The sequence below is a fragment of the Salmo salar genome, chromosome 07 (genome assembly GCF_965601325.2).
Source record: "Salmo salar chromosome 07, fSalSal1, whole genome shotgun sequence".
NCBI classification, from domain to species: Eukaryota; Metazoa; Chordata; class Actinopteri; order Salmoniformes; family Salmonidae; genus Salmo; species Salmo salar.
Window position 1 is genome coordinate 57,851,022 of NC_138297.1, and position 18,723 is coordinate 57,869,744.

Consider the following 18,723-nt stretch of genomic DNA (forward strand, 5'->3'; position numbering starts at 1 on the left):
GTGGTACAGAGTTACACTGCAGAGAACAAACTACAGTAAGATAAAGGACTTGGGCAGTGTAAGACTATTTTAAAATAATACACAACACAGAGGACTAAAGGTCAAGAGGGAATTAACGATGAATGGAAATAGTGTTTTTTTCTGTAATAGGGAATTAATGATCAATGTGTCAGAGACATGGGAGGAATTTGTCAATACATTGAGCCTGAAATAGGAGACTTGTTATTTGGCCATTGGCCCAGTTTATTTGCAAGGAATTCTAATTGGTCAACCCCAGGCTAGGGTTGGGTTATAAATTACATCCTGTCCCTTTGTTCTGTGGAGAGAATCACCGAGGACAGGGAATAATGAACATCTACCTCTCAGCATAACATCTATGATTTTTCCTCTTTGAATAAACCTATTTTTCTCCCCCTGATTTGCTTTGGGGTCTGTGTTATTGAAGAGTAACATCAACTTCTAACAGGCAGCCTGAGAGAAGTAGAGAGAACAGTGGGATGAATTAGGTCTCTCTCAGGAGGCTCCTTCTCTGACCACACACACACACACACACACACACACACACACACACACGTCACTCAGATGTGGGTAGAGGGGGCATTGAGGAGCCATGGCTGGATGGAGTGAACGTAAACATCCATGGGCAGTCACCTCCGTACATCCAGTGTCATACTGTTTTACCAAAGAGCTTTGACTGAGTAGGTTGTTTCAAGCCATGTTGTGAGTCACAGTTCTGAGGACATTTTTTTTAAACATCTCAGCTTCCTAGACAAGTGAAAACACATTGACGAGCACATTTTCAACCCAAGTGTTTTCCGAGTGTGTGGGGAGCTGTCAACCACAGCGGACTCCCTAAATGCACAGTAAATATTTCAGTTCCACCCATATAAACTTTGTTAAATTATAAAGAGATTTTATCAATTTTTCACTCCTCTGAACTGGAGTGACACTGACAAGTGGAGGAACCAAGGAGCGAGACGTGTGTGTGCGTGTGTGTGTGTGTGTGTGTGTGTGTGTGTGTGTGTGTGTGTGTGTGTGTGTGTGTGTGTGTGTGTGTGTGTGTGTGTGTGTGTGTGTGTGTGTGTGTGTGTGTGCGAAAGAGAGAAACAAGCACAGACTTCTCCAGCTTGTCACAGATAAAAGCGAAAGTAGCATCTCAAATATTTTATTAAATATTCTCAGAGCGCTTACGCTATCATCCCTTACTGATATTCTGTCAAGTAGAGAAAAGTTGTTGGCAAAAGTGACTTTCCAAACCAGAGTATTTGACTGTTTCAGTTTCATAGACAGAATATGAAAGGAGACAGTCGAGCTCTGTGGGACATATCATCTGTCTGTCCCCATTTCAGACATTACAAATCATTCGATGCCCAATACAACCTTCTGGTCCTGAAATATTGATCAATTGTTCCATGTCGAGATCCATTTATATTTTTTGAAAGATTTATTTGAAGGAATATTTTAGGATGAAACTTGAATTGTATTGATCCATTAAATATGAACAAATGGTTAGATCTGAAATCATGATGGACAGTTCCATTCCACTGACAGTGCTGGGCTCTGCTGTCATCGCTATGAAATAGAAAGACAACATAACACATTTCTACTGTGGAAATGTCCAGTTATGACCACTTAAAGTCTGCTGTAACCCATTTGGCACATATTTGCTGTTGAAAGATGATTTTCCAACAGTCCCACCCACCTCAGTCTTGTAGATGTTGGAGGGGTGGTCTCTGCGGCCACAGAGGGTGGTGATGGTCTTACAGCAGCTGTCCGGGACCACCCTGCCCTCCGACACCGCCGAGGTCATGTACACACTATGCAGCCAATCAAACGAGTTGTTGCTGCCACAGCACTTGAACTGACCAACAGAAGAAGAGTGGGATTGTGTTTATCATTAGATACACTTAGTTGATGTCTGAAAACCATCGCATCTAATTCTAATCAATCAACAAAATAATGAAGAGGCAGAAAAAACACATCACAAAAAACCTTTGTAAACCAAGTAGTCATAACTACGTATTACAGACTGCATTGACATCTTTGCATCATACTGTACCCATATAGTGGACGTGACCTCGCATATGATTAACATTGAACCTCACATGCTTCAAGGTGAACAGGGATGATTGTGTGTGTGTGTGTGTGTGTGTGTGTGTGTGTGTGTGTGTGTGTGTGTGTGTGTGTGTGTGTGTGTGTGTGTGTGTGTGTGTGTGTGTGTGTGTGTGTGTCCTACAGCAGCTTTATCAGTTGAGTGTAACAACTATGTGCCATAACTAATGTGAACCAGCTTTACCACTGGCGCTCCTGTCCCTTCAAGAAAAACTAAGCAAAGGCTAATGGGAGATTGAGTCCTTACGTCCTGCTGTAGTCTGTCCACGGCCAGGGTGATGGCCTCTTTCCCTGGCTGGGCGTAGTTCTCTGTCATGGTCTCATTCAGGTGCTGCTTCAGCTCCTCACTGAGCTAGGGGAGGGAGGGAGGTAGGGAGGGAGGGAGGGGAGGGAGGGAGGGAGGGGAGGGAGGGAGGGAGGGAGGGAGGGAGGGAGGGAGGGAGGGAGGGAGGGAGGGAGGGAGGGAGGGAGGGGGGAGAGGTAGGGAGGGAAGGGGAAGGAAGGAAGGAAGGAAGGAAGGAAGGAAGGAAGGAAGGAAGGAAGGAAGGAAGGAAGGAAGGAAGGAAGGAAGGAAGGAAGGAAGGAAGGAAGGAAGGAAGGAAGGAAGGAAGGAAGGGGGAAGGGGGAGAGGTAGGGAGGGAAACAGAGAGGGAAGTGTCATAACGTATCCCTCTTTGGGTATAGCGTGCCTTCCCCCTCTCTCTCTCTCACCTACACCCAGGCTGCTGTTATCTCAGGTCGTAAATTCCTTTGTGGACTCTCTTCCTCATGGCCAGACAGTATAGAGAGAGAGAACGTTTCACAGGAGGACAAAGGAACCTCTTCTCCAGCATAGAACTTGAGAGCTGAACAATGTACATGTTTTGGAGAAGGTGTACACGGTCGGGGAAGAATCCAGATACGACTGGTCCATTTCGTTTAATGTTTGTGAAACTCATGAGAGACAATACAGCCACATTAACATAACTCTGTTTATACAAGAGTCTCAGTTATGAGACTTGCATCTAATTGTTGTATAAAATAAATGAGTAAAGACGAAACTATTTGTGAAATTATGTAATGTGATTTTAAACTGTTTAATGAAAGGGAACTGAATTTCCTTTAAAGTTAACCATGAGCACAGACATTAATCTGGCATCATGGGACAGCCTTTTTCTGCTCTTCTGAATATAGCCCCCACCTGGAGAATCCTCTGCAGACCAGCTTACCTCGATAACCGAGAGGGCTAAGGTTTGAGTCGAGACCAGTACCTCATCACAGAGGAAGTTAAGGTTTGAGTAGATTGCTGAATCTTTTAACCATACCACGTGGTTAAATTCTGAGACTATTGATCCGACAGAATAAGAGCTACTCTTTGATACTAATTACTAGTCTGCAGCTAGAAATTATATACCTGTGAATGCGAGGACCGACAACCACCGAAACATCTATTCTACAACAACATTGCTGAATGTTACTCTGATCTATCCATTCTAACCACGGCAGAGAGAGAGCAGACAAACTCTCGAACAGAAACAAACTTTCCAACAGAGATCGCGATGTCACACTGAGCGTAAATATATATATTGATTGCAATTATTCCCGAATGAGTGAGCATTCATGTGCAAAGGATTAGCATTTAAATTGTTATAATTATCAACTTTGTAGTGTCTTTTATCTTTCGTGCCCTTTTCAGTCCCTTTGTCTACCAAGCCGCGATACCGGTTTATCCCTCTAGGGAAACTCCGCTATCATTTCCTTATAACTATATCTACTGTTTGTTTGTTTAGTCATTTCTGTGATTATTTAGTTAGTAAATAAATTATTTAAGACAATTGATGTATGGATGATTCATAGTGAAGACTGGGTTCGTGCAGATAACCAACAATTTATGAAGTTTGGAATGAGACTAACGTGAGGTAAAGAATAATTCATTAATTAGAAGACTAATTGATCAGATATTAAAATATCGGAAAGTTATATTAGGAAAATTATAACTTTGTAATCTGAATATTTTTCTTGGTTCCCCGACTTCCTAGTTAATTACATTTACATGATTAAGTTAGTTTAATCACATAATAATTACAAAGAATTTATTTGCTAAAAATAAGTCTTCGGTTTAATGATGCCAAAGACACGACAGAGGGGAGATGGACAGAGGGACAGCGAGGAAGGGGGTAGACAAGGAGAGAGAGAGAGAGAGAGAGAGAGAGAGAGAGAGAGAGAACACCTCAGTTAGAGTAAAAGAGGAGAGTGAAGTGGGGTTGCCTTGCTTGTGTGAGACTTTATGTTTAGATTTATCTGAAACTCAACTCAACTCCAGTGAATAAGATCTCCCCTCACCAGGATATTGAGTCTACCATTTACTTCTGATTATACTGAAAGACAGACAGATGTGTGAGATTAGGATGATCTTAGGGTTCAGGGTTGAGCTCTGTCTGGAGATCAGGGCTCAGGGTTGAGTTCTGTCTGGAGATCAGGGTTCAGGGTTGAGGTCAGTCTGGAGATCAGGGCTCAGGATTGAGGTCAGTCTGGAGATCAGGGCTCAGGGTTGAGGTCAGTCTGGAGATCAGGGTTCGGGGTTGAGGTCAGTCTGGAGATCAGGGTTCGGGGTTGAGGTCAGTCTGGAGATCAGGGCTCCAGATACATGGTCTTTACACAGGTATCATACACACACCAGGTAAGCATGCACACGCACACACATGGCTGCTCAAATGCAATGGAGATGCAGTCCCAGAACTGCACTCCAGACTCAATGAATAGATCAGTATTTAAAAATAAAACAAATACGTGGGGGGGGAAGAGGGAGGAAGGGAGGGATGGGTACACAAGAGGATAAAAGATGAAGGTGGAGAAGTAGTCACTCACCCTCTGGTAATACACGTAGGCCAGGACTCCTGCCACCAGCTCTATGAGAAAGATCAACAACAGACAGCAGAAATACTGGAGAGACAGAGAGAGAGAGACAGACAGAGAGAGAGAGATCAGTCTTAACACAGTTCAGTTCAACACTTACAGGCAAAACTCTCTCTTGAATATAAGACATAATGCTGCATTAACTGCATGTCTCTGTTTAGAACAGTCTCACTTAACATCTTAACCAACACTCACTCTTAGACTCCTACCAAAAATCACTCAGTTATTGTGACAATGCAGATATAAAACGTTCCATCAAGTGTCTTTGTATTGTCACGCACCTGCATTCCCAAAGCTGACAGAGAGAATGAAAAAAGACCAGAGGAATAGAGAGCAATGTGACAGACTGTGCAGAATGAGGAGAAATGAATTAGGGGTGTGAGATGTCTGTCAAATTTCTCCTAGCAGAGAAAGAGAAGGGGGAATAGGGAGAGAACAGAGTGTAGAGGGAGGGGGATACGTTTAATATTTGAGAGAGAGAGAGAGAGAGAGAGAGAGAGAGAGAGAGAGAAAGAGAGAGAGCGAGAGAGAAAAAGAAAAGCGAGAGGTTTTGATTTCCGCTGCAGACAGCTAAATGTACTGAGAACTAAGAGAGACATAAAACACCTCTATCTCCTGAGGGAACAACAATGAACAGAACACAACAAAGCCTGCAAAACCTCCAAACCAGTCCTCAGTATAAAAAAAACAGCAACACCTCCAAACTAATAGTAAAAAACTATGCAACACCTCCAAACTAATAGTAAAAAAACACTGCAACACCTCCAAACTAATACTCAGTAAAAAAAACCTGCAACACCTCCAAACTAATACTCAGTAAAAAACCCTGCATCACCTCCAAACTAATACTCAGTAAAAAAACCTGCAACACCTCCAAACTAATAGTAAAAAACTATGCAACACCTCCAAACTAATAGTAAAAAACACTGCAACACCTCCAAACTAATAGTAAAAAACACTGCAACACCTCCAAACTAATACTCAGTAAAGAATCCTGCAACACCTCCAAACTAATACTCAGTAAAAAAAACTGCAACACCTCCAAACCAGGACTCAGTAAAAAACCTGCAACACCTCCAAACTAATAGTAAAAAACCCTACAACACCTCCAAACTAGTACTCAGTAAAAAAACCTGCAACACCTCCAAACTAATAGTAAAAAACTATGCAACACCTCCAAACTAATAGTAAAAAACTATGCAACACCTCCAAACTAATAGTAAAAAACCCTGCAAAACCTCCAAACCAGTCCTCAGTAAAAAAAAAACTGCAACACCTCCAAACCAGGACTCAGTAAAAAACCTGCAACACCTCCAAACTAATAGTAAAAAACCTTGCAACACCTCCAAACTAATACTCAGTAAAAAACCTGCAACACCTCCAAACTAATAGTAAAAAACCTTGCAACACCTCCAAACTAATACTCAGTAAAAAACCTTGCAACACCTCCAAACTAATACTCAGTAAAAAAACCTGCAACCACTCCAAACTAATAGTAAAAAACCTTGCAACACCTCCAAACTAATACTCTGTAAAAAAAAAAATGCAACACCTCCAGACCTGTACTCAGTAAAAAACCCTGCAACACCTCTAAACTAATAGTAAAAAACCCTGCGACACCTCCAAACTAATAGTAAAAAACCCTGCAACACCTCCAAACTAATAGTAAAAAACCCTGCAACACCTCTAAACTAGTACTCAGTAAAACAATATAACACCTCCAAACCAGTACATTCAGTACTTAGTTCAGTGGAGCAACAATAACACCAGAAAACAACAGCAATATTGACAGAATCATAAAGCTTTGATCCAGGGATTAGCTACTGTATGATTATGTTGATATAGAGCTGAAATCCAGGCTTCATGGGAGACAAAATACGGGTAAGACTTTCTTTGAGTCACTTCTGGATAATGAATAATAATACTAATAACACATGGTATTTAAACTGCCTTTCAATAATGAGTTCTAAATGATGCACTGAAGGCATACATGCATTAATATTCACTCATATGGATCATCAGCCATTATGAATGAATCAAGTGTTATAATGCATTGTACCACCAATGTCCATCCAACACATTCCTAAAAGGAGCTATGAGCTGGTATGGATTTTTTTCGAGCAATGCTTATAAAGTCTATGTTACGGGGTGATATAACTAAGGTGCTATAAATGAATCTTCTGTGGATGTTTCATAGATATCGTTACCACACATAGAAAAACACTTTGTTAAAACGCAACCATCATTAGTATGCTACTGGAGAAGAGGAGAGGACATCACACAAGTCTCAGTGGCCTAATTAGCACCTTATTAGCCAATTAGTCTGGAAGATATCAATATGTGTATTTAAATCGATGAGAAATGGGGGTGGCTTGGGGGTAGGCGGTTCCAACCAACCATTATCTGCTGTGTAAAATCTTCTTCTGTATCATTGTGATATAACACTATTTCGATTTAACAGCAGAGTATGTAAATGGTGAGTATGTTTCGCCCACACACACACACACACACACACACACACACACACACACACACACACACACACACACACACACACACACACACACACACACAACCACACACACACACATACACACAAAGCAACAATGGACTAACAAGACTGGTGGTTGAGCTTTTTAGAGAGCTATACACACACGCACATTCATGCACATTCACACACACACACACACAAACACACACACTAAATACACACACACAATTAATCAACCAAAAACTAAATGAAGCAACAAACACACACTCCCACACGTACACACACACACACACACACCAGGGCTAATTAGGCACACCTGTCGTAGAGGCGGGACACAAAGCGTTTGGCGTGCAGCGTGGCGCTCAAGGCTATCACGGGGAGACAGATGCTCATTCCCAGCCTGCCGCTGCTGTGACGCGTGGAGGCGAGGAAAAACAAAGCTATGCCAAAACCATTGTTTGTCACACACACACACACACAGCTGTAGAGGAGCCTTCATTTAGGAGACCATAGTCTATAACAGAGTTAAAGCAGCCATTCCCTCTTTACCTTGCCCTCTAACAGGCTACACACACACATGCAGCCGCATAGCCACACGCACAAGCACACACATCATCATCATCAACAAACACAGTGTGTGTGTGGTAATGCCAGAATATTGGTTATGGCAGATGGAGGAAAGTGGGAGGTGTATTATTACACACCACACTAAAGCTAATTCCTAACAGCCATTGTTGATTGGTAATAACATTGCATTATATTGTGTTCTACACAAACACACACACAGCCGTCGTAGTGAGTAGACCAAAATGCAGCGGGTATGTGAATGCTCATAATAACTTTTATTGAAGACAACGGAAAAACAAGAAAACTAAAAACAGCTAAACAGTTTCGCAGGCTACACACACAGCAATGCAAAAACAACTTCCCACAAAAGACAGGTGGAAAAAGGGCTACCTAAGTATGGCTCCCAATCAGCAACAACGATGTACAGCTGTTCCTGATTGAGAGCCATACCAGGCCAACACAAAGAAATACACAACATAGAAAAAACATAGAAATACAAAACATAGAATACCCAAAAACCCCCGACAACACAAAACAAACACACCCCTGCCACGCCCTGACCAAACTACAATAACAAAGAACCCCTTATACTGGTCAGGACGTGACAGACACATCTCTCTTTCATACAACCCCACAGCCATAGTGATCTGATGAACACCAACTCTTCACTCAAGCCTCTCCTTTAAACAACCACTCACTCTAACCCCACAACCAAAACACACCCTTCACCAGTGGTGGTAAAAGTACTCAATTCTCATTTAGTAAAAGTAAAGATATCTTAATAGAAAATGAGTCAAGTAAAAGTGAAAGTCACCCAGTAAAATACTACTTGAGTAAAAGTCTAAAAGTATTTGGTTTTAAACATGCTTAAGTATCAAAAGTAAATGTAATTGATCAAATGTACTTAAGTATCAAAAGTAAAATGATAAATCATTTCAAATTCCTTACATTACGCAAACCAGACAGCACCATCTTCTTGTTTTTTTTAAATTTACGGATAGCCAGGGGCACACTCCAACACTCAGACACAATTTACAAATGAAGCATGTGTGTTTGAGTCCTGTCACGTCCTGACCAGCAGAGGGCGTATTGCTTAGTCTTGGTCAGGATGTGGCAGGTGGTTTGTGTTTGTTAAATGTTGTGTTGGTGATTGGGACTTCCAATTGAAGGCAGGTGTGTATAGTTGCCTTTGATTGGAAGTCCTATATAGGTGTGTGTGTTTTTCTTTGGGGTTGTGGGGAATTGATTTTGCACTGCGTTTTGTATAGCCTGCAAGACTGTCCATGTCGTGAGTACTGTCTAGTGTTGTTTTTCAAGTGGATGCCTTACATGTTTTGTCAGTAATAAACATGAGTGTCCACAATCCCGCTGCGCCTTGGTCCTTCTCTCTCCCATGCGACATATTCGCCGAAGAGTACGACATTTTCTGTGACAGAATTCCCCACCAAACCAGGACCAAGCAGCGGAAGAAGTCTGGCGAGGACTGGGGAACACGACGGGTAAGGGAGACCGAGAGGCACCCCCAAGATTTTTTTAGGGGGGGGCACAAGCGCTGTTTGACGGGGCAAGACTGGAGTGCCAGTCAACAGTCACCAGAGCTGCCCGCCAGTCAAGAGTCGCCAGAGCTGCCCGCCAGTCGTAAGTCGCCAGAGCTGCCCGCCAGTCGTAAGTCGCCAGAGCTGCCCGCCAGTCGTAAGTCGCCAGAGCTGCCCGCCAGTCGTAAGAGCTGCCCGCCAGTCGTACGTCGCCAGAGCTGCCCGCCAGTCGTACGTCGCCAGAGCTGCCCGCCAGTCGTACGTCGCCAGAGCTGCCCGCCAGTCGTACGTCGCCAGAGCCGCCCGCCAGTCAGGAGTCGCCAGAGCCGCCCGCCAGTCAGGAGTCGCCAGAGCCGCCCGCCAGTCAGGAGTCGCCAGAGCCGCCCGCCAGTCAGGAGTCGCCAGAGCCGCCCGCCAGTCAGGAGTCGCCAGAGCCGCCCGCCAGTCAGGAGTCGCCAGAGCCGCCCGCCAGTCAGGAGTTGCTAGAGCCGCCCACCAGTCAGGAGCCGCCAGAGCCGCCCGCTAGTCAGAAGCTGCCAGAGTGGCCCGACTGCCCGGAACTGCCAGAGTGGCCCGACTGCCCGGAACTGCCAGAGTGGCCCGACTGCCCGGAACTGCCAGAGTGGCCCGACTGCCCGGAACTGCCAGAGTGGCCCGACTGCCCGGAACTGCCAGAGTGGCCCGACTGCCCGGAACTGCCAGAGTGGCCCGACTGCCCGGAACTGCCAGAGTGGCCCGACTGCCCAGAACTGCCAGAGTGGCCCGACTGCCCGGAACTGCCAGAGTGGCCCGACTGCCCGGAACTGCCAGAGTGGCCCGACTGCCCGGAACTGCCAGAGTGGCCCGACTGCCCGGATCAGCCAGAGTGGCCCGACTGCCCGGATCAGCCAGAGTGGCCCGACTGCCCGGATCAGCCAGAGTGGCCCGACTGCCCGGATCAGCCAGAGTGGCCCGCCTGTTCGGGGCTGCCAGAGTGGCCCATCAGTCAGGATCAGCCCGAGTGGCCCTCCTGTCCTCCGGCCCAGCCCGAGTGGCCCTCCTGTCCTCCGGCCCAGCCCGAGTGGCCCTCCGGTCCTCCGGTCCTCCGGCCCAGCCCGAGTGGCCCTCCTGTCCTCCGGCCCAGCCCGAGTGGTCCGTCTGCCAGGGTCAGCCCGAGTGGCACGTCAGCTAGCGGCGCCACCGAAGTGGGCGACGCCAAAGGTGGAACGAAGTCCAGGTCCTGCACCTGAGCCACCTCCAGGATAGGTGGGTTGGGGAGGGAGGGTGTAGCACAGTGCCGTCGGTGACGGCAGCCACCCTCCCTTCCCTCCCTTATTGTTTAGGGGTTATTGTTTGTTGGTTTTGTTGGGGTATTGGGGATTTTCTTGCGTTTCTTTTTTTTAGGTGCATCCCGGGGTCTGCACCTTGAGGGGGGGTACTGTCACGTCCTGACCAGCAGAGGGCGTATTGCTTAGTCTTGGTCAGGATGTGGCAGGTGGTTTGTGTTTGTTAAATGTTGTGTTGGTGATTGGGACTTCCAATTGAAGGCAGGTGTGTATAGTTGCCTTTGATTGGAAGTCCTATATAGGTGTGTGTGTTTTTCTTTGGGGTTGTGGGGAATTGATTTTGCACTGCGTTTTGTATAGCCTGCAAGACTGTCCATGTCGTGAGTACTGTCTAGTGTTGTTTTTCAAGTGGATGCCTTACATGTTTTGTCAGTAATAAACATGAGTGTCCACAATCCCGCTGCGCCTTGGTCCTTCTCTCTCCCATGCGACATATTCGCCGAAGAGTACGACATTTTCTGTGACAGAGTCCGCCAGATCAGAGGCAGTAGGATGACCAGGGATGTTCTCTTGATACGTGTGTGAATTGGACCATTTTCCTGTCCTGCTAAGCATTTAAAAGTACTTTTGGGTGTCAGGGAAAATGCATGGGGTAAAAAGTACATTATTTGATTTTGGAATGTAGTGGAGTAAAAGTTGTCAAAAATATAAATAGTACAGTACAGATACCCCAAAAACTACTTAAGTAGTACTTTAAAGTATTTTTACTTAAGTACTTTATACCACTGCCCTCCACCACCCAAAGCCCCCTCTCCCCCCTCCATTTGTTTCATGTATGACTACTAATGCCTGACTATAACCAATCCTGCTGCAGTCGCAGAGTTAGTGGCCCACCTCCGGCCTGCTCCTCTCCTGCCTGGCCTGTCTCTTTAAAACAATGAGGACAGTATTGTCAGCTCATTTGTCAGCTCCCAGCGTACACACACACACACACACACACACACACACACACAGAGATACACACGCGCACACAGACACACACGCGCGCACACACGCATAAGAGAAAGACACAAGTGGAGCTGTGAGAGCAGGGGTGCAGGGAAGGAGCGTCAGGTACAGGGACGTTTCAAAGGAAACCGGTATCTGGGGTAAAGGAAAGTACATACAATGTACCCAAAAGTGATGAGTGCAACCAAGGTGAGTTGGAATTGGGACAAGCTAAACGGATGTTCTAAATGAATATTCCCTTAGGGAGAACAGAGTGCAGATAGCTCCATTCTCCTTGTTTCATTGTGTTCTCTCATTTTACCAGTCACCTGTAGCTACAGTATATAACCAGCCCCTTTCTTATGCAAACACCAACAGTGCCATTAAAGAGATATCTCACACGAACTACAGCATTAGTTAGTATCTTATCCTGAAAGTTATCTATGAGCCATACACTACTTTCAATATAATGCATCTAACTAATGTTGTAATGTGTGCAATCTATCCCTTTAATCAACATAAACATTCAGAAGACCAAGGGGCCTTTCAGAGACATCCAGAAAGCCTGGGGCCTAGAGTAGTCACCCTGCCCAGGGAGGGCTCCCTCACCGTGGACAGGCAGCTCCTCTGCTCCCTGATGACGGCGCAGCAGCCCAGGAAGCCCGTGACCATGACCAGGGCCCCGGCCAGGATGAGGATGTAGGCGGACACGGTGAAGGTGCTGGAGGCCAGCAGGCTCAGGTAGTCACTCTTGTCTATCAGGGTCCAGATGCCCACGCCCATCACCGCCGCTCCACCAACCTGAGGAGAGAGACAGGTTGATGTCATGTGTTCCCACATGTTTGTTTTGGCTTTAAATGTTTCATGCCAATTTCATTGAATTCAATTGAATTTGAGAAGGAGAGAGAGTAGGAAAGGTGACAGGAGGGGTGTGAGGGGGGAGAGAGAATGAGAAGGAGGGGGGAGAGTGTTGGCGTGTCACCAAGTGAGTCAGAGAGGGAAAGGGAAGACAAACAAAGACAAAGAGAGGGGGAAAGAGAGATAGAAAAACAAAGAGAGGGAGAAAGAGAGATAGAAAAACAAAGAGGAGGGTGACAGAGAGAGAGAACGCAGTGTCAATAAAGTGAGTCAGAGAGGAAGGGGATATACACAAAAACAGTGAGAGAAAGAAAGAGAGAAAGAGAGAGAAAGGAAGAGAAAAAGAAAGAGAGAAAGAGAGAGAAAAAGGAAGAGAAAAAGAAAAAGAGAAAGAGAGAGAGAAAGGAAGAGAGCAGAGTGACAAAAAAGGAGAGCGAGCCAAACAGAGCCAGAGTGGAGTGATTCGTTTCCATAAACAATGGTGGCCACATCAGAGGGGTGACGTGGCGATGCCCTTAATCTGTTTTCCCCATCTCTGTCATCTATGTCACACCCGGACGTGCAGGAAATCCCAGGGAGAGTCACGCCTATTCAGCCTCCCATCCCTTTCCTCCTCCTCTACACGCCAAGTCCCAACTCCCAAACAACAAACACTGCTGCTACAGATGTAGGATGTAAATTTGATCACCCTTTTGCAGAACTTTCCAGCAATGCAGGAAATGTCAAACTTGTAGCGTATTTTAGGTTTAAAAAGGCTTCTGATGTTTGTAATTTCCACTGGAAATGTATCAACCCCTATAAAAATGTCCATTAATTATTATTCACATAATAACTCACATTTCCTGTTGCTGCAGGATTATTCGATTATTTTCCTGCTGTAGCAAACTGGCTCAAATTCAGATCTGACATCTATAGTGCTAAAACACCATGCCAGGGGAAAAAGTGATAGTTTAAAGGAATGGGCAACTCCGGAGTATTAGTATGTAGTATCATTGGGTGCAGAGTTACAATATAGAGGAACAGACAGGCTGGGGCTGTGGCCGTTGGGGAAAGTGGGAGGTATTACTGTTATGCAATGTGGGGTTTGAAGGGAAGTCGTTAGGTTAGTGTGAAATGTAAAGCGAGAGATATAAAAGAGAACCCGTTTGAATCTGATCCCTTACTTTGTAGACAGAGAACGACTGTTTTCAGGCCCAAGGGCCCAACAGAACATAGCTTTAATAGTTAACTGTATTATTAAACATTAAACGTACACCAGCTGCCAGGGACCAGGTTTGATCCACAGCACCTCGGTCCAACACTGACAGGCCATAAATATTACAGTACACTGGGCCAAGTCCATTTCTTAGCGCTCCTAAATTTAATCCGCCACTCCATTTCTCTGTCATGTTTTTTCTCTCCCTCTGTGTCTCTTTTTCCTCACTCTGTAACTCTTTCCCTCTCTTTCCTCACTGTAACTCTCTCTCTGATTCTCCTTCTCTCTTGGCTAAGAAAGAGCAACACAAGAAGTCACACAAGAAGTCTAACTAGCTTCCTTTGATGTAAAACCTGTCAAATATCGTTCTTCCCTATGCATGCCTTCGCGAACGTTAACCCAATTCACTCTCTCCCTGAGTCCCCTCTTAAATAAATCAACTATGAACCTGTCACTGGAAGAAAAGTATTGTTTCTGTGTACTAGAGGTTTAATACAGCGTGATCCCAGATCTGTTTTGTGCTGTAAAGCCAACTCACTTGGTCTTTCCCAACACAAAAAGATCTTATCGGGTTAGCTTACTGAGCTAGCTTACCGAGCTAGTTTACCAGGCCAGTTTACCAGGCTAGTGCTACTCACCCAGAAGAGGACGTTAAAGACGAAGAGGAGGTACTTGAGGCAGACAGTCATCCAGTTATCCTGGTCGTCTTTGTACATGGCCGACATCTCCCCTCCACAGCTCTGGACAGACAGGGTACAAAACTTAAACTGGCAGTTCTGAATCTGAAGTACTTGACTGTTCTCATAACAGTCAACAGGGCTGAAAAGTACTTGACTGTTCTCATAACAGTCAGCAGTGTTGAAAACAGGGTAGAAACCCCAACCAGCAGGTCTCACAGACTTTCTGTTCTCACAAGATTCTCCAATGTTTGAAGAATATTATAAAAACAGGGTACAAAAAATTTAACCAGGAGTTCTGAGGACTTGACAATTCACATAGCATTTCAAATGGCTGAGAAACGGTCTAACAACATAGAAAATGCTAACCGGTAATTCTAATGCAAATTAAGACATAAAATGTGGGGACATTTTGAGGACAATAACACATCACACAAGGCATAACATGAGCAGGAACAATAACCCAAATCACATATCCACCAGCAGTCAGTCAAACTGTTGTTGGTTACTTCCTCCCTTCTGCACGATAACTAGCAACTATAGCACACCAGACAAGGGACATTGATTATCCTCACACTCTGTGAACACCCTGTGAAGAGGCGTTGGTGTTATAACAAAAGCCAGGCCGCCAAAACAAAGGTATTTGTGGAGACATGCACACACACACGCACACACACACCCACACACACACACATTCCAATTAAATAGAGGGAGAAAGATGCTGCCTAGCCTCTGAAGGCCTTTGATTGACACATCGCCATGACAGTATCACTGGACAGCATCACTGGACAGCATCACTGGACAGCGTAATCTAATATGACATGACTATCCACTTCTTCATTTCTCAGACCTGTCAATCATAGGGCTGAGCTACTAACAAGAGTCAATTATTCCTGTAAGACTGTCTTTATAGTATAGTTATGGCATTTTCATCAACTCATTTCATTAAGGTTTATGTCCAAAGCATTGCATAGAATGGATCTAGTCACTGACACACACTGTGTAAGAGTCAGTACTTCTAGATGCTGCTAACCTCACATATCCAATAACAGCAACAGGTAAATAAATCATTCACACCAGTGGACTTGACTAGAAATACATAAATCATTCATAATGCACACACTTGCAGCACTTTAAATAAAAGGAGATGTTAGTGAGCACTTAGGCCTGCCACATTGATCTGCCAATCAGCAGACAGCAACGAATGCCACTGCAAGCCTTTGGAGACTTCTCTCAGTTCTAGCTCAAGCTAATATCACGGGGGTGTGTGTGTGTGTGTGTGTGTGTGTGTGTGTGTGTGTGTGTGTGTGTGTGTGTGTGTGTGTGTGTGTGTGTGTGTGTGTGTGTGTGTGTGTGTGTGTGTGTGTGTGTGTGTGTGTGTGTGTCCATCCTCCCATAAGAAATTATGGCAAGCTGCTAATTATAGATTAGCCACATTGATACCTAGGAGAAGTTTAGCTCATGCCATTACAGCCCAACTATAAACATTGCAGTAACACATCTGCAAATATGGCTTTGTCTGTAAACCCTAAACTGCATCAAAACTGTTTCGTTTTCTTGGTATCTGTATCTTTAATTGTGCTGATATGTGTTTATAGGCTACTGTTGCAACACCTAAAGCTCCCTTGGGAAAAATGATTTCATTATTGTATTCTATTTTACACTGTTTGTTTTCTATATTCTACTCTTTTCTGTATTCATTCTATTCTACTCTTGGGGAAAATACAGTGATTCGAATCAATTACATTTATATTCTACTGTTTGTATTCTATATTCTACTCTTTTCTGTATTCATTCTATTTGACTCTTGGGGAAAATACAGTGATTCGAATCTAAGACATTTATATTCTACTGTTTGTATTCTATACTCATGCTCTACTCAGCTCTTGTCCTATTCTATTCTATTCTTTGTGAAGTTGCTGGCTCAAACGTTATTCAGCACAATGGGTGTACTGTGTGTACTGTTCCTTCAAACCAGTGGCTTTGGGCTATAGGGAGTTCCAGTACACAGGGAATGGGTTGAACTGTCTGAACATGCATTATCAAAGAGCACAAGCTCTGAAATGTGACTTGCAGGCTACCGGTATGTCATTCACTGGTTGAAAACAAACGAGCTGAAAGTTTTGTCCTCGGACTAACAAATCAGTTACTGTGTAACTTTGATGGGACAGACAAGAAACAAAAACAGAACATTCTAGAATATGCTTTGGACAGAATGTTTTACAAGTAGGCTACCTATGCAACCAGCCAGGCCAGCCGGCCAGCAAGATGTAGCTTGTAATATATCAACGATATACATGCACTCACATTTAGGCTACCTCACGCTGTGTGAGCATATGTGATGGATGTGTGTTTACGGGCACTTGCGGCAATCTATGTACAGCCAGAAGGCAGGCAGGATCCGTCGATTTTCCCCCGCATAAAACATCCATCAAGAGATGAGTGCTTGATAAGCTTCATATCAGAGAAGGGATCCTCACCGTCAATATGAAAATCTAAATTGCCATAGATCCTCACGTTTGTCTATATCTACGCAGCGTCCATTTCGCTCGCTGATCAGTGGAATAGGCTGGACGTTGGTTTGCAGACTCACTTTTAACGTTCTGACTGTCTACAAAACCGAATAAGGAAACCGCTGCCTATGCACTAGACAATATTTTCAAAACATAAAAAATATGATTTCATTTTTCATTTCCCAAAATCTTTTGCTACATTTGGAGGCCATGGATACTGAGCAGGCTTCCCTAACAAAACACCGCACACTGGATGCACCTGCATTGAGCTGCGTGTAGCAGACAGAGTTCACGAAATTGCTTATATTTGCATGCATCTCAATTTAGGAAAGTAGCCGTAATTACCTCACTCACCAAATGCACGGCTTGCTTCTGAGGATAAACGGACGAATAGCCGTCTCGTTATTGTAGCATAGGCTATGTGATGATACAATCAAGCTTGATGCTTCCCTAGCGTCCAGTCCGTGGGGAAGAATGAGGGGTCATTATGGGGTGAAAAGGAAATGAATGAAACTACCCGCCCCCATTGATTTGGATAGTATTTAAGCCGCAGTGCTACTGTTACAGCGCATTGGCCTACAGGCCTATACAATGTAACAGGCGGTAATTACATTGTTTTTGTGTGTTTATTCACACAAGTACAAGTCTAGTAAGTTTGTTACATATTGTCTTGTTTTGAGTCTTGTTTGTTGATGATATCAATCCAATTAATCACGTGCACCCGGTAGATGAGGTTTATGGGGTTTTAAAAATACACATTCTGGGAAAATAATGTTATTTACCCAAGCAAAGTGTGGACTGATGCAAATCATTTCATTTGACACCTCATGCGGTTAGGGCATATTTTAGAGACTGGTATGGGGTAATTTGAGGTTTCAAAAACACTTCACGTCATCCATTCTGATCAAGTGGTCAACAAGGAGGCGCGGGCGGTTCTATCAACAACAGCTCCCTCTTCATTATGCAGAGTAGTCTGCCTGCTGATGAAGTGGACGGCTCTCCGAACCCCACAGGCTAAGGTTAATTTGGTATTTCAACAGAGAGCAGAACATCATTGATTTGACTGGCGTGGTCAATTATTTTAAGAATGCTGAAAGTGAAAATGAGTTTGGGTCACACAATGAATACAAAGATGACGGCGAAAAACAAATGCGCTACTGGGAGGTAACCGCAGTATGATTGGAAATAATGGTGTTTTTCTGCAGGGGGAGTTCAGGATGAAGCAAACATCCTCAAGCGCAAATTACCATTCCTAGGCCTCAGCATGGCTATGGGGTTCTACATGACAATTACAGGGCACATGGAATATGTTGTGGTTTGGGAGAAAGTGCCACATAAGATTATAATTCAGGTGTCTATGTGAGGGAAATAGTTTGGGTGAGAGACCTCCAGTTGAATAGCTAGGATAATTGGGAAATAATTGACCAAATGTCATAGTGGCAGATTTGTAAGCCTTTAATCTTTCCCAAATATGAATTGATTGAAAAACAATAGAGAGGGCCTATCATAATTGTTTATGACTACAAGCCTATTGATCCTAGACTGGTTCCAGATCTGTCTGTGATGTCTTGTAAACGCTGGGTTGGAATGTTGGAATGGGAATGGAATGACAGCACAAACAGATCTGG

At 44.4% G+C, this 18,723-nt stretch overlaps 1 protein-coding gene across 3 annotated transcripts in view; it reads right to left on the reverse strand.

Annotated features, from left to right (window-relative positions):
- The window catches only part of LOC106609629 (tetraspanin-11), a 28,504-nt gene extending 10,948 nt beyond the window's left edge, over positions 1–17,556 (reverse strand). For 2 of the 3 annotated variants that reach the window (XM_082977789.1, XM_045722244.2), the window contains exons 1-6: positions 17,441–17,556; positions 14,544–14,645; positions 12,462–12,653; positions 4,960–5,034; positions 2,360–2,464; positions 1,703–1,861 (exon numbers count right to left, since the gene is read on the reverse strand). In XM_082977789.1, coding sequence (XP_082833915.1) covers positions 1,703–1,861; positions 2,360–2,464; positions 4,960–5,034; positions 12,462–12,653; positions 14,544–14,630 — 618 coding nt within the window. In that variant the 5' untranslated portion in view covers positions 14,631–14,645; positions 17,441–17,556. The remainder of the gene's footprint in view (positions 1–1,702; positions 1,862–2,359; positions 2,465–4,959; positions 5,035–12,461; positions 12,654–14,543; positions 14,646–17,440) is intronic. The other variant, XM_045722243.2, reaches the window with a different exon arrangement.
- Positions 17,557–18,723: the final 1,167 nt, after the last annotated feature.